General features: G+C 41.2%; 1 protein-coding gene across 9 annotated transcripts in view; it reads left to right on the top strand.

The window, feature by feature from the left end:
- The window catches only part of LOC127427949 (transmembrane and coiled-coil domains protein 1-like), a 34,929-nt gene extending 22,318 nt beyond the window's left edge, over nucleotides 1–12,611 (top strand). For 8 of the 9 annotated variants that reach the window (XM_051675917.1, XM_051675920.1, XM_051675924.1 and 5 more), the window contains 3 exons: nucleotides 1,919–2,412; nucleotides 9,188–9,323; nucleotides 11,378–12,611. In XM_051675917.1, coding sequence (XP_051531877.1) covers nucleotides 1,919–2,412; nucleotides 9,188–9,323; nucleotides 11,378–11,692 — 945 coding nt within the window. In that variant the 3' untranslated portion in view covers nucleotides 11,693–12,611. Of the gene's footprint in view, nucleotides 1–1,918; nucleotides 2,413–9,187; nucleotides 9,324–10,397; nucleotides 10,960–11,377 lie in introns of all 9 variants that reach the window. The other variant, XR_007895006.1, reaches the window with a different exon arrangement.
- Nucleotides 12,612–16,345: the final 3,734 nt, after the last annotated feature.

The raw sequence follows: 16,345 nt of genomic DNA, 5'->3' as shown, positions 1-16,345 counted from the left end.
TTTGAGAAACTTTATAGTCAGAAAACGATAAAACCGTTCTTGTGCACATGCTTTAATGCAATGTACTGTGCTAACACTTTGTCTTCTGAAGCAAGTGATCAGGCAGCATTTTCTGATAAGGTTGGCATTTAATTGACTTTCTTCTGATGGTTAACTTATAAAAGAGCACCTATTATGGTTTTTCAAACCATATAGCTGTTTGTGAATGTAAAAAAAAGTCTGCAAAGTTTCAAAAATCAAAGTGCACAAAATAAGGAGTTATTGACACCCAAAAGAAAGAACCGATTCTGAACACCTGAAACAAGTTTTTAGTAATTTCAGACTTACTTCCTGTACTAACCTACGTAATTTGGTAACAAAAAAACCCACCTCTGGTCTGTTTACATGTACAGCCAGTGCAGGCTGTTAGCCTCTGCTAACCGGCTAACTCACATTATTGTCAAACTACATATAAACTCACCACAGAGAAACGTCCTGTTCTTGTCGTGCTTGCGATGGTGGTTCGGGTTGATCTTCTGATGTATCCCTGTCAGACTCGGGCTCAAATTGGTAAGGTAAAACAGATATTTTTTCAGACGGAGCTGAAACTCGGATATGGTAGTGGGCGTTTCCTTTCTGACACGTGCTGTAAGTGGTAGACCAATCACAACAGACTGGGACATCTGACCTATCAGAGCAGAGTAGGCTCTCTGAAAGGAGGAGTTTAGAATGATCAGTTCTAAAGGATTCATTCAAGGAGTTTTTTTTTTTGACACTGGGGAATAAAAGGTAATGCTGCAGTTTAAATTTATGAGCAAATTAAAGTGTTTTTTGACATTGGATGCATGTAAATCTATTTTATGAGACCTTTAAAACAAATTTAGGCACGTTTAAAAATCATAATAGGTGCACTTTAATCTACTTGGCCACAAAACACACTAGAATCTATTAAAACTGATCACCCAACAGTTGTGAAGGTTTTAATCAAATGTTTTTTTTTGTGTTTTTTATTCCAATTTGGAATGCCCAATGCACTCTAAGTCCTCGTGGTGCCATAGTGACTCGCCTCAATCCGGGTGGCGGAGGACGAATCTCAGTTGCGTCCGAGACTGTCAATCTGCGCATTTTATCACATGGCTTGAGCGCATTACCGTGGAAACCTAGCGCGTGTGGAGGCTTCACACTGTTCTTCGCGGCATCCACACACGGATCTGCACAAATTCATCTGACTTTTTTTTTTTTTTTTCAAAACTGCAAATTGAGGAAAGCAGTTTCCATTCATGACATTATTAAATTGTTCTAAAAATTTGAATTGCTAATGTTCAGTATCCTCTCCACTTTGCTGGCAATGCAGTTCTTGAGATCAGCAATTAGTTATAAACAAATTATCAAACCACCTTTGGGTGTCTTAAAAAAAAATATAGATTTGTTGTACTATGACAATAAGTCATGAAAAAGGGTTATGTCCACCAGACGTCCATCAAATGCTAAAGCCATCAAACTGCATGTGTTCATCAACCAACAGTTGAAAGCAATTAAACAGTAATGCAAAAACATGCAGCCCTGCAATAGCATAACCGACAGAGTTAACAAACAGGCTAAATAACTATGACCTTTTAATGCACCAACTATCATGATCCTACAGAATAAACATAACAGGAATATTGCTCACTGCAGGCAATTTGAACTCAGACCGTAATTGTCTTGACATGCATTGTTAAAAAGCAGATGAATTTAGTTGCAACTTATCAGAATGGAGTGTTAATGGAATAGTTCTCCCAAAAATGAAAATTCTAGGCAGGAAATTGTAGGCTAGTCACTGTAATGTCGCTTCAAATACGCCTTTTTCTTTCATGGTATATAAAAATGTAGATAATTTCACTAGTCAACCATCCTGACACATCCTATCCCAATGTCATAAATGGTCTTTCTTTCTCAGGTGACTGGTGGCCTTTCCAGTTTCTCTCAGGCTACTCACTCCGCTGCAGGTGCAGTTGTTTCCAAACCCCGTGAGTTTGCCTCTCTTATTCGCAACAGGTTTGGAAGCGCAGATAATATCTCTGCCCTAAAAGACTCTCTGGATGAACAACAAGGGGATGAACCTATACCAAGTGCAGTGACGGCTGGCACCAGGACCCCAGGACCTGGGCAGCTTCAATCCAGCCCAAAATACGGCAGTGAGGATGACTGCTCCAGCGCTACATCAGGGTCAGCTGGTGCAAATAGCACCTCTGGCGCTCCGGGAGGGCCTCCAAGCTCAAAGGGTAACACACTGGAGCACGGCCAGAGCTCTGCCTTCGATGCACTGCTGCATGAGATCCAGGAACTGAAGGACAACCAGAATCGACTAGAAGAATCATTTGAAAACATGAAGAGTCACTATCAGAGGGATTATACCGATATTATGCAGGCTCTGCAGGAGGAGAGATACAGGTAAATGCTACTATAGAAACTGATTCTATAGACCTTATTCAAACTAGCGCCATTTTTGATGTGAATAAAAACGAAGCTGTGAGGGATGGACTGACATTCTCGTCAATGGCATGCACTCTATAAAACTGTATAAAGCTCCTAGATCTCAAGTTTCCACAGCTAATGTTTTCTGGATGTTTTTTTGTCTATTGAAATTTCTTGAATTTTTTTTTTTTTTAATGTATCGTCAGCGGAACAATCCAAAACTGTTTAAACAACAATACAACCCATCGAAGAGACTGTAATTCTGTTCCTCACATTTCAGTCAAAAATCAAACATGGCGCTGCTGTGGATAAAGTCCATTGATGTAGACTACATACCACACAAACAGTGCCAGAGTATGTGAGAGGAGTGGAGTGACTGCAATTTCTCTACCCTGCTCAAATCATTCTGTAATCACTCTGCTTCTGTTTCACTCCTGGTTTTGGATTTTACACTCACTGATGAGAGAAACACCACTCTGTTCGCTCCATAGCAAAATTTGCGGCAAGTTACCGATCCACAGTCAAGTTTGTTTGTTTTTTTTAATTATTTTTTTTAACCCTCGTGCGACCTTTGGGACATCTTTGCCTTCATTTTGTTTTTTCGATCATTTTGGCTGTGTTAATGCCAACAGCATAAATTTCACCAAAAGGGGTGTTTTTTGGGAGGGGGGGGGGATTTTGATATTTCAACCTCAGTTCCTATAATACACTGTACACAAAATTGTTACAGTCAGGACCTTGAGGACAAAAATGTCCCCATTAAAACTGCAGTATTTGATCCCAGTGCCATTTAAAACATAAAATCATGAATTCTATGATATTATGCTTTCATTCAAAATTTAAATTAATATTTTCCACCAGATGGTGCCATTTCTCATGTTTCGCCTATGGAGCAAATACAGTGAAGTCAGAAGTTTACATACCCTTAGGTTGAAGTCATTAACTAATTTTTTAACCACTCCACAGATTTAATATTAGCAAAGCATAGTTTGGGCAAGTCGTTTAGGACATGACACAAGTAATTTTTCCAACAATTGTTTACAGACAGATTGTTTCACTTTTAATTGACTATCACAATTCCAGTGGGTCAGAAGTTTACATACACTACATACACAAGTTAACTGCCTTTTAAGCAGCTTGGAAAATTCCAGAAAATGATGACAAGCCTTTAGACAATTAGCCAATTAGCTTCTGATAGGAGGTGTGCTGAATTGGAGGGGTACCTGTGGATGTATTAAGGGCTACCTTCAAACTCAGTGCCTCTTTGCTTGACATCATGAGAAAATCAAAAGAAATCAGCCAAGACCACAGGAAAAAAATTGTGGTCCTCCACAATTCTGGTTCATCCTTGGGGGCAATTTCGAAACACCTGAAGGTACCACGTTCATCTGAACAAAAAATAGTACGCAAGTATAAACGCCATGGGACCACACAGCCATCATACCACTCAGGAATGAGATGCCTTCTGTCTCCTAGAGATGAACATAGTTTGGTGCGAAAAGTGCAAATCAATCCCAGAACAACAGCAAAAGACCTTGTCAAGATGCTGGAGGAAACAGGTAGACAAGTATCTATATCCACTCTAAAATGAGTCCTATATTGACATAACCTGAAAGGCTCAACAAGGAAGAAGCCACTGCTCCAAAACCGCCATAAAAAAGCCAGACTACAGTTAGCAAGTGAACATGGGGACAAAGATCTTTTTGGAGAAATGGCCTCTAGTCTAATGAAACAAATTGAACCGTTTGGCCATAATGACCATCGTTATGTTTGGAGGAAAAAGGGTGAGGCTTGCAAGCCTAAGAACACCATCCCAACCGTGAAGCATGGGGGTGGCAGCATCATGTTGTGGGGGTGCTTTGCTGCAGGAGGGACTGGTGCACAAAATAGATGGCATCATGAGGAAGGAATATTATCTGGATATATTGAAGCAAAATCAAGACATCAGCCAGGAAGTTAAAGCTCGGTCACAAATGGGTCTTCCAAATGGACAATGACTCAAACATACCTCAAGTTGTGGCAAAATGGCTTAAGGACAATGAAGTCAAGATACTGCAGAACTGAAAAAGCATGTGCGAGCAAGGAGGCCTACAAATCTGACACAGTTACACCAGTTCTGTCTGGAGGAATGGGCCAAAATTCCAGCAACTTATTGTGAGAAGCTTGTGGACGGCTACCTAAAACATTTGACCCAAGTTAAACAATTCAAAGGCAATGCTACCAAATACTAACAAAGTGTATGTAAACTTTTGACCCACTGGGAATGTGATGAAAAAATAAACGCTGAAATAATTCTCTCTACTATAATTATGACATTTCACATTCTTAAAATATAGTGATCCTAACTGACCTAAGACAGGGAATGTTTTCTATGATTTAAATGTCAGGAATTGTGAAAAACAATTTTAAATTTAAAAGTGTTTAAATGTATTTGGCTAAGGTGTATATAAACTTCTGACTTCAACTGTACATGTTTTGTTTTTTTTCTAATCTGTTTACTGTATTATAGAGCACTGCAGGCCAATTGAATTAATGGTGTGTGTGCATGTGTGTTTGTGTGTGCAAACTAGCATTTCAAGGGTTAAAATCCTGAAAATGAATGAATATTTGGTAGTTATGATCAGGACTGATGTCAAAGAGCACCTATTATGGTTTTTAAACATGCCTAATTTTGTTTTAAAGGTCTCATACAATAGTACAAAATACAACATGCATCCAAGGTCAAGAAACACTTTAATTTGCTCAATTTAAATTAGAGCATTACCTTTTTTTTTTTTTCCCCCAGTGTCAAAAACGACTCGTTCAATGATCCGTTCTAAAGGATTCATTCTAAACTCCTACTCTGCTCTGATTGGTCAGGTGTCCCAGTCTGTTGTGATTGGTCTACTGTTTAGTGTAGTGTTTGAGGGCGGGTCAAAGCTGTTAGCGAGCAGCCAGTGAAGACCAGAGGCGGGTTTTTTGTTACCAAATTACGTAGGTTAGTACAGGAAATAAGTCTGGAATTACTAACGACTCGTTTCAGGTGTTCAGAATCGGTTCGTTCTTTTGGGAGTCAATAATTCCATTTGCTGTGCACTTTGATTTTTGAAACTTTGCAGACTTTTTTACATTCACAAATAGCTATATAACACACTACATGAAAGGTCATATTTGAAAAACCATAATAGGTGCTCTTTAAAAAAATTAACTAATTGAAAGTGGAAAATAATATTAATATATAATATTATGGCATTTTTTTTTTGACATGGACATTTTTGTCCTCTGAGTAACTTTAAATTGATGCACAAGTGTTAATAAGGGCTATTGATTTAACATGTTAATTAAGTGTGATTTAATTATAAACTCAGCAAAAAAAGAAACTTCCCCTCACTTTCAACTGCTTTTATTTTCAGCAAATTTAACATGTAAATATTTGTATGAACATAAGATTCAACAACTAATACATAAACTGAACAAGTTTCACTGACCTGTGACTAACAGAAATGGAGTAATGTGTCCCTGAACAAAGGGGGGGTCAAAATCAAAAGGAACAGTCAGTATCTGGTGTGGCCACCAGCTGCAATAAATACTGCAGTGCATCTCCTCCACATGGACTGCACCAGATTTGCCAGTTCTTGCTGTGAGATGTTACCACATTCTTCCAAGGCACTTGCATCTTCCCGGACATTTCTGGGGGGAATGGCCCTCACCCTCCGATCCAACAGGTCCCAGACGTGCTCAATGGGATTGAGATCCAGGCTCTTCGCTGGCCATGGCAGAACACCGACATTCCTGTCTTGCAGGAAATCACACACAGAACGAGCAGTATGGCTGGTGGCATTGTCATGCTGGAGGGCCATGTCAGGATGAGCCTGCAGGAAGGGTACCACATGAGGGAGGAGGATGTCTTTCCTGTAACGCACAGCGTTGAGATTGCCTGGAATGACAACAAGCTCAGTCCGATGATGCTGTGACACACTGCCCCAGACCACGACGGACCCTCCACCTCCAAATCGATCCCGCTCCAGAGTACAGGCCTCGGTGTAATGCTCATTCCTTCGATAAATGTGAGTCCGACCATCACCCCTGGTGAGAAAACCGCGACTCGTCAGTGAAGAGCACTTTTTGCCAGTCCTGTCTGGTCCAGTGATGGTGGGTTTGTGCCCATAGGCGACGTTGTTGCCGGTGATGTGTGGTAAGGACCTGCTTTACAACAGGTCTACAAGCCCTCAGTCCAGCCTCTCTCAGCCTATTGCAGACAGTCTGAGCACTGATGGAGGGATTGTGTGTTCCTGGTGTAACTCGGGCAGTTGCTGCCATCCTGTACCTGTCCCGCAGGTATGGTATTCGGATGTACTGATCCTGTGCAGGTTTTGTTACACGTGGTGTGCCACTGCGAGGATGATCAGTTGTCCTTCCTGTCTCCCTGTAGCGCTGTCTTAGGCGTCTCCCAGTACGGACATTGCAATTTATTGCCCTGGCCACATCTGCAGTCCTCATGCCTCCATGCAGGATGCCTAAGGCATGTTCATGCAGATGAGCAGGGACCCTGGGCATTTTTCTTTTGGTGTTTTTCAGAGTCTATAGAAAGGTCTCTTTAGTGTCCTAAGTTTTTATAACTGTGACCTTAATTGTCTACTTTCTGTTAGCTGTTAGTGTCTTAACGACCGTTCCACAGGTGCATGTTCATTAATTGTTTATGGTTCATTGAACAAGCATGGAAAATATTGTTTAAACCCTTTACAATAAAGATCTGTAAAGTTATTTGGATTTTTACAAAATTATCTTTAAAATACAGTGTCCTGAAAAAGGGACTTTTTTTGCTGAGTTTATAAAAAAAATAATGCGTTAAAAAAATTAAGGCAAATAATCATGCTGTAATGAGGATTTTCCTACCATCGCAGCAATCGCAAAGTACTGTACCACCTTTACGATTCTATGATTTCCAGTAAGCAAGGGGAAGTCCAAAAAAAATAAAAAACACTGCTCTGGTTCAGATTGGGCAGGCCGTGCCTCCCAATCACTCCCCTCCAGGTTTCTCCATCATCGCCAACATGGGCATGGAAGTTGCCCAGCTGGACTATGGTGTACCCAGGTGGCACCCCTTGCAGAGCTGAGGGCCTCTAAGAAGGCCAGATACTCAAAGCTGCAATTCAGTGCAGAAGCACTGAGCACAAGAAGTCGCAGTGAGGTGACCCTCTTGTCTACTGGGCTAAACTCCAAAATCATGGTGAAGAGCTCGGAATTTGAGTATCCCCACGCCCGGTTGGTGGCTCTCACCCTGAGCAACTCGGGAGAAGGAGAGATTCCAACCCCCATCCAGGAGTTTGGTTCCACAGCCAGAACTGTGCATAGAAGTGAGCCAAACTATATCTAGTTTGTATCGCACAACAAACCGCACCAACTCCAGCTCCTTCACCATCAGAGAGGTCACATTCCATGCACCAAAAGCCATTTTCCATAACTAAGATTGAGTCCATACAGGCCTACGCCTTTGCCTTCTGCCCGTTCGGCACCGCACATGTCCCCTGTTTTCCTCCTCGCAGGTTTTGAGCCCACATGGAGGCAACCCCATGTTATTCTTTCAGGCCGCCTTTTTTAATCGATTGACAGCCCTATTTGTGATATCACTCTACTAAAAAACTAACATTAGCTGCATGTTATTTTTGTCATGTCACAATCTCTGTGTGAGAGGAATCCTAACAACTTAAAAAAAAAAAAAAAAGAAAAGAAAAACCTGCTTCTCGCTCTAGGCACAATCAATTTCCTCAGTGCTCTGCTTCTACACCCCATCGCTCACTTACTCTGGTCTATATAGATGTTTCATACGTGTTTTAAAAGGTTTTTATTGAGGTGTGTGTCAGGGACAGAAATTATGGAGGGCTCACAGCAAAAATGCAACCAAAAGTGCCAAATGCCCCAAAATTCAAAATGTTTGGGGAAGAAATTACCCACCATAGTTTTTTTTTTTTTTTTTTTTTTTTTTTTTGTACATATGATATAATTCTTAATATTCTATTCTAGGCCTTGTTATAAAAATGTTGGCATAAAATGTGTTGATGTTGATTTAATTTTATGGGTAAAGAGTTAAAATATTCTCAATCTAATTAGAAATGAAAGGATGGGGGGCCTGGGTAGCTCAGCGAGTATTGACGTTGAATTCCACCCCTGGAGTCACGAGTTCGAATCCAGGGTGTGCTGAGTGACTCCAGCCAGGTCTCCTAAACAACCAAATTGGCCCGGTTGCTAGGGAGAGTCATATGGGGTAACCTACTCGGTCACTATTAGTGGTTCTCTCTCAGTGGGGTGCGTGGTAAGTTGTGCGTGAATCGCGGAGAGTAGCATGAGCCTCCACATGCGGAGTCTCCGCGGTGTTATGCACAACGAGCCACATAATATGCGCGGATTGACTGTCTCAAGCGGAAGCCACTGAGACTTGTCCTCTGCCACCCGGATTGAGGTGAGTAACCACGCCACCATGAGGACGTACTAAGTAGTGGGAATTGGGCATTCCAAATTGGGAGAAAAGGGGATTTAAAAAAAAAAATGAAAGGATGACACATTTTTATGTGTAGAACAAAATATGATCTCAAAAGGACAGAATGCCCCTGAAACTCAAATCTGGGGGCAATTTCTGCCCCTTAATGAAAGTTCATTTCTGACACTGGTTTTTATATTAAAAACAGCTCACAGTTATTTGGATAGGATGATGTGCTAGTTGCCTGGTTACTTTTTATAGTATACCTTTTATATTTGTTAAATTGTCTTTTAGGTGTGAGCGTTTAGAAGAGCAGTTAAATGATCTAACAGAGCTGCATCAAAATGAAATTCTCAACCTGAAGCAGGAGCTGGCCAGTATGGAGGAGAAAATCGCATACCAGTCTTATGAACGAGCCAGAGACATACAGGTACCTATATTTGTATTCCATATGTGTTCATTTCTCAGATTTTATCCAAAGTTACTTAAAGTGCATTCAGGGTATACTTTCAATATGTCGGTGTGTTTCCTGGGAATTCTAAGGGGCCGTTTACACGACAACGATGTACTAAAAATGGAAAAGTTTTTCCTTTGTGTTTTTTAAGTTTCACGTACAGATGACAACGTTGTCAGAATGGTCCCCGTTTACACGGATCCGCGAAAACGACTATTATGACTATTATGCATGCCAGGCCAGTAGTTGGTGATGTCACTTTGTAAAGAAACACTACGTGCCAGCGCACAAGCATTCTTCCACAGAGCGGTGAATAAAACGATGAAGACGGCGAAAGCATTGAGCAATTTTGTCTGGACGGACAATAAGTTTGCTTTATTACTACAAATATTTTGCTGGAGAAGCATCAATAAACTCAAAATCTTGAGCAGCACAAACACAGTCCTGTAGTCCGCCATTGTAGTTTTGAATGTCTCCGCGTTGTTTTGAAGTATTCGCACGCATGCCTATGGACCACACACGTAATACGCATGCGCATGACGTCATCGTTTTCAAAAACTTGCACTTTGAAACACATTTTCAAAAGTTTGCATTTTCAGGCCCCAAAACGCCGTTGTCGTGTAAACGAACATTCAAAACGCATAAAAAGTTTTCCGTTTTTAGTTGAAAATGTTGTCGCGTAAACGGCCCCTAAAAGTTGAGCTACCGGAACAGTTATTTCCAGCATGTATATTTAAAGGGATAGTTCACCCAAAAATGAAAATTCTTTCATTATTTACTCACCCTTATGATATCCCAGGTGTGTATGACTTTCTTCACCAGAATGCATTTTAAGAAAATTAGAAAATTAGCTCAGTAGGTCCTTAAAATGCAAGTGGATGTTGATTTCACATTTGAAACTCCAAAAATCACAGACAGTCTGCATAAATGTCATCGATATGATTCAAGCGGTTAAATTAATGTCTTCTAAAGCGTCACGAACGCTTTTGGTGCGAAAAAGAAATATTAAAGTTTTTTTTTTTTACTCTAATTCATTCTTCTGTTCTGCAGCAGTACGCTTGTGTGACGTAATCGCATTGGCACTTGAGACACGTGGGAACTGAGGCACATGCATCACAGTGAGAAGAGCAGAGCTGTTTACAAGTGAGGAGGAACTCTGAACAGTAGCTTGTTTGGTTTTGGCTTAGATCTGTATTTATCTGTTTCTTTACTCACAGACGTAAATCTCACATTCTTCTCTCAGTTGAGACATCCAGGATAAGCACACAAATGCACCATTGTATCATGGCAATGCGAATACGTCACACAATAGACCGCTTTAACTCCGCCCTCTCGTGAAGCTTACCGGAAGTGATGGTAGTTTCGAAGGATTATAGTTAAAAAGTACTTAAATATTGATCTTTTCACACCAAAAGTGATTTGTATCACTTTAGAAGACATTAAGAGCTGGTGTCGTATGGAGGACGTTTCTGCTGACTGTCTGTGATTTTTGGAGCTTCAAAAGTGAAATCGCCATCCACTTGCATTAAGGATTTGCTGAGCAAAGATTTTTCTATTTTTCTTCAAATGTGTTCTGCAGAAGAAAGTCATACACACCTGGTATATTATGAGGGTGAGTAAATAATGAAAATAATTTTTGGGTGAACTATCCCTTTAACATATATGGTATAAGGTGTCAACCTTTTGAAATATGTTCAATTGCCAGTAGTTCTAGTGTACGGACTCTAAGTGAAACAGTATCATACTAGTGCATAGATTACTGATGGGAAAGAATATTTTCTGTATTCCTCAAGCTATTTTTATCAATCTGATGGACATTTATTCTAGTAATTTTTTTTTGTGATGGACTTACTATCTAGATTTATGGCCTTATAATTTTTATTTATTTATTTTGATAAAAGATGTCAATCAGCTAAAATGTACATGTTCTGCTCTGGGCTTTGTTTCATTATGCTCGTCTTGCGTTGACTGCAGCTGCATTAGCCTGTGTTCTGTCTGTTACCCATAACACCACTCTACCCTTTCTGTAGGAGGCACTGGAGGCTTGTCAAACGCGCATTTCTAAGATGGAGCTTCAGCAGCAACAGCAACAAGTGGTTCAGTTAGAGGGTTTGGAAAATGCTACAGCACGCACTTTACTTGGCAAACTCATCAATGTGCTGCTGGCCGTCATGGCTGTTCTCCTAGTGTTTGTGTCGACTGTCGCAAACTGTGTGGTTCCATTGATGAAAACACGAAGCCGTACGCTTTCCACAGTGCTCCTTGTCGTTATCTTGGCTTTTCTCTGGCGGAATTGGGAAGCCATGTCGCAGTACTTAGACCGATTTTTGCTGCACCCCAGATGACCTGCAGGGGAGCTGCTGTTTAATAAAGGGACTTGAGGTTGGGAACTTTAAGAGGATGGAGACTAACACTGTCTCAGTTGCACTTAGGACAGAGGGACATGGCACATGAGTGGTGGACGTGGGAAAAATCCTACAACCTCTTCTCTTTCACTGAAGGAGTGCATTCGTTTACATTTTAAAGACCTTTTTCTGCCAACATGAATTGTGTTGCTGAGTTTCCTTTTATTTGTTGTGGGAAATGATGCAAGTTGTGTTGTTCATTGTTCTTGTAATTATTGTTGTTAGGATTGTTACATTGATGCAATTTACTGAGTGTGGCGTTGCATTGAATTGAGTGGTTTTAACATGCACTGGATGGAGATACTTCTCATTTTTAATACCATATTAACTGCTCTTTAACCTCCTAACTATATTTTAATCTTTTTTTATTTATTTCACTTTCTACTACAGTCTTTTTGTCTTAATTTCCTGTGCTCATCACTTCACTTTTTTTCACTCAACCATTTGCTGCTGTTTGGACTTCACTGCAGTTGTTGCTGAATGAAGGAAAAGACTGATTCTGTCAGAGAGGCATGCGTGTTTGTGTGCATGCGTGTGTGTGCGTGCATGCGCGTGTGTGGTTTGATTGAATGGGCTTTAGTTTAGACTGGGTAAAAGAACCGGAACGCTTTCAACCACGAGCAGGCCTAGACTGCCCTGTCTTCATCACTGGCCTAGTCCCATGCCCCCCACCGGCCTACCTGTATAGAGGCACAGTTCCCTGCTATATGAACTAAACAAACATACTTGAAGAGCTGGAAATGCTCAAAGACTTCAGTGCTTCCGTACTGTTTCTTAAAGCGACAATGAAATAGTCCTTTTTAGTTGTATTTTTTATTTTTAAAATAAAAAGAATAAACACGCTGTTTTAAAAATGCTACGCTTTGTCTCATGATTGGTTATTTGTGCTTCTGTACAGTCATACATAGAAGTAATAGATTGCTGGATGCCTTGTGCCAAGAGAGCAATAAATTGGTGCCTTATTTTAGAAGAGAACATAGTGCAGCAAATGTGTCACACATGATGTTAAAGCAGATTGTACTTCTATGAAGCGGATGAATATTTATGATTAGTAGTGTTTACTTCCTGATGTAGAAATACGCTTTTGTTATACAGCTGAAAAGCATAAAAAAAGCAAGCTGAAGTAATTTATGCACGTGGCCTGTAAGCAAGCTGTTAACTGTATAGTCAGGAGTATTTACATGCAATGTCTAACTGTAGATTCTTTTTACAATTTTGTTATCTTGGGGGTTTTTTCATAACATTTTTGAATTTGGCTTCAAAAGTGGACATGATAGCTTATGCATCAGCTCAGCTGGGAAGGCTGTATCCATCACTGTTATAACATGAGGCATAAATATATATATATATATATATATATATATATATATATATATATATATATATATATATATATATATATATATATATATGCCAACTGCTATATATATCAGTTGGCATCAGAAGTTTACATACACTTTAGCCAAATACATTTAAACTCCAGTTTTTCACAATTCCTGACATTTAATCGTAGAAAACATTCCCTGTCTTGGGTCAGTTAGGATCACTATATTTTAAGAATGTCAGAATAATAGGAGAGAATTATTTATTTCAGCTTTTATTTCTTCACATTCCCAGTGGGTCAGAAGTTTACATACACTTTGTTAGTATTTGGTAGCATTGCCTTTAAATTGTTTAACCTTCCACAAGCTTGTCACAATAAGTTGCTGGAATTTTGGCCCATTCCTTCAGACAGAACTGGTGTAACTGAGTCAGATTTGTAGGCCTCCTTGCTCGCACATGCTTTTTCAGTTCTGCCCACAAATTTTTTTTATTGGATTGAGGTCAGGGCTTTGTAATGGCCACTCCAATACCTTGACTTTGTTGTCCAACTTTGGAGGTATGCTTGGGGTCATTGTCCATTTGGAAGACCCATTTATGACCGAGCTTTAACTTCCTGGCTGATGTCTTGATGTTGCTTTAATATATCTACATAATTTTACTTCCTCATGATGCCATCTATTTTGTGAAGTGCACCAGCCCCTCCTGCAGCAAAGCACCCCCACAACATGATGCTGCCACCCCCATGCTTCACGGTTGGGATGGTGTTCTTCGGCTTGCAAGCCTCACCCTTTTTCCTCCAAACATAATGATGGTCATTATGGCCAAACAGTTCAATTTTTGTTTCATCAGACCAGAGGACATTTCTCCAAAAAAGTAAGACCTTGTCCCCATGTGCACTTGCAAACTGTAATCTGGTTTCTTTATGGCGGTTTTGGAGCATTGTCTTCTTCCTTGCTGAGCAGCCTTGCAGGTTATGTCGATATAGGACTCGTTTTACTGTGGATATAGATACTGGTCTACCTGTTTCCTCCAGCATCTTCACAAGGTCCTTTGCTGCTGTTCTGGGATTGATTTGCAGTTTTCGCACCAAACTATGTTCATCTCTAGGAAACGGAATGCGTCTCCTTCCTGAGCGGTATGATGGCTGCATGGTCCCATGGTGTTTATACTTGCGTACTATTGTTTGTAGGTAAACGTGGTACCTTCAAGCATTTGGAAATTGCTCCCAAGGATGAACCAGACTTGTGGAGGTCCACAATTTTTTGCACAAAGTAGATGTCCTAAATGACTTGCAAAACTATAGTTTGCTAATATGAAATATGTGGAGTGGTTAAAAGAATGAGTTTTAATGACTTCAGCCCAAGTGTATGTAAACTTTTGACTTCAACTAATATATATATATATATAACTATAACTCAGCAAAAAAGAAACGTCCCTTTCAGGACAATGTATTTTAAAGATGATTTTGTAAAAATCCAAATAACTTTTACAGATCTTTATTGTAAAGGGTCTTTTTTTTTTTGTTTTTTTTTGATATTTTTCCCCTTTTTCTCCCAATTTGGAATGCCCAATGCGCTCTAGGTCCTCGTGGTCGCGTAGTGATTCGCCTCCGTCCGGGTGGCGGAGGACGAATCCCAGTTGCCTCCGCGTCTGTTACCGTTAACCCACACATCTTATCACGTGGCTTGTTGAGCGCGTTGCCACGGAGACATAGCGCGTGTGGAGGCTTCACGCCATCCACCGCGGCAACCACGCACAACTTGCCACGCGCCCCATCGACAACGAACCACATTATAGCGACAACGAGGAGGTTACCCCATGTAACTACTCTACCTAGCAACCGGGCCAATTTGGTTGCTTAGGAGACCTGGCTGGAGTCACTCAGCACGCCTTGGGATTTGAACTAGTGAACTCCAGGGGTGGTAGCCAGCGTATTTTACCACTGAGCTACCTAGGCCCCCTGTAAAGGGTCTTTAACAGTGTTTTCCATGCTTGTTCAATGAACCATAAACAATTAATGAACATGCACCTGTGGAACGGTCATTAAGACACTAATAGCTTACAGACTGTAGACAATAAAGGTCACAGTTGTAAAAACTTAGGACACTATAGAGACCTTTCTACTAACTCTGAAAAACACCAAAAGAAAGATGCCCAGGGTCCCTACTCATCTGCGTGAACATGCCTTAGGCATGCTGCATGGAGGCATGAGGACTGCAGATGTGGCCAGGGCAATAAATTGCAATAGGCGTCTCACAGTACCGACAAGACAGCGCTACAGGGAGATAGGAAGCACAGCTGTGGTAGACCACGTGTAACAACACCTGCACAGGATCGGTACATCCGAATATTACACCTGCGGGACAGGTACAGGATGGCAACAACAACTGCCCGAGTTACACCAGGAATGCACAATCCCTCCATCTGTGCTCAGACTGTCCGCAATAGGCTGAGAGAGGCTGGGGTGAGGGCCTGTAGGCCTGTTGTAAGGCAGGTCATTTCCACACATCACCGGCAACAACGTCGCCTATGGGCACAAACCCACCTTCGCTGGACCAGACAGGACTGGCAAAAAGTGCTCTTCACTGACGAGTCACGGTTTTGTCTCACTAGGGGTGATGTTCGGACTCGTGTTTATCATCGAAGGAATGAGCATTACACCGAGGTCTGTACTCTGGAGCGGGATCAATTTGGAGGTGGAGGGTCCGTTGTGGTCTGGGGCGGTGTGTCACAGCATCATCGGACTGAGCTTGTTGTCAATGCAGGCAATCTCAACGCTGTGCGTTACAAGGAAGACATCCTCCTCCCTCATGTGGTACCCTTCCTGCAGGCTCATCCTGACATGGCCCTCCAGCATGACAATGCCACCAGCCATACTACTCGTTCTGTGTGTGATTTCCTGCAAGACAGGAATGTCAGTGTTCTGCCATGGCCAGCGAAGAGCCTGGATCTCAATCCCATTGAGCATGTCTGGGACCTGTTGGATTGGAGGGTGAGGGCCATTCCCCCCAGAAATGTCCGGGAAGTTGCAAGTGCCTTGGTGGAAGAGTGGGGTAACATCTCACAGCAAGAACTGGCAAATCTGGTGCAGTCCATGTGGAGGAGATGCACTGCAGTACTTATTGCAGCTGGTGGCCACACCAGATACTGACTGTTACTTTTGATTTTGACCCCCCCTTTGTTCAGGGACACATTACTCCATTTCTGTTAGTCACAGGTCTGTGAAACTTGTTCAGTTTGTCTTAGTTGTTGAATCTTTTTATGTTCATA

The sequence above is a fragment of the Myxocyprinus asiaticus genome, chromosome 37 (genome assembly GCF_019703515.2).
Source record: "Myxocyprinus asiaticus isolate MX2 ecotype Aquarium Trade chromosome 37, UBuf_Myxa_2, whole genome shotgun sequence".
Classification (NCBI taxonomy): domain Eukaryota; kingdom Metazoa; phylum Chordata; class Actinopteri; order Cypriniformes; family Catostomidae; genus Myxocyprinus; species Myxocyprinus asiaticus.
Note: the sequence above shows the minus strand (reverse complement) of the source record. Positions and strands in the feature narration are given on the sequence as shown.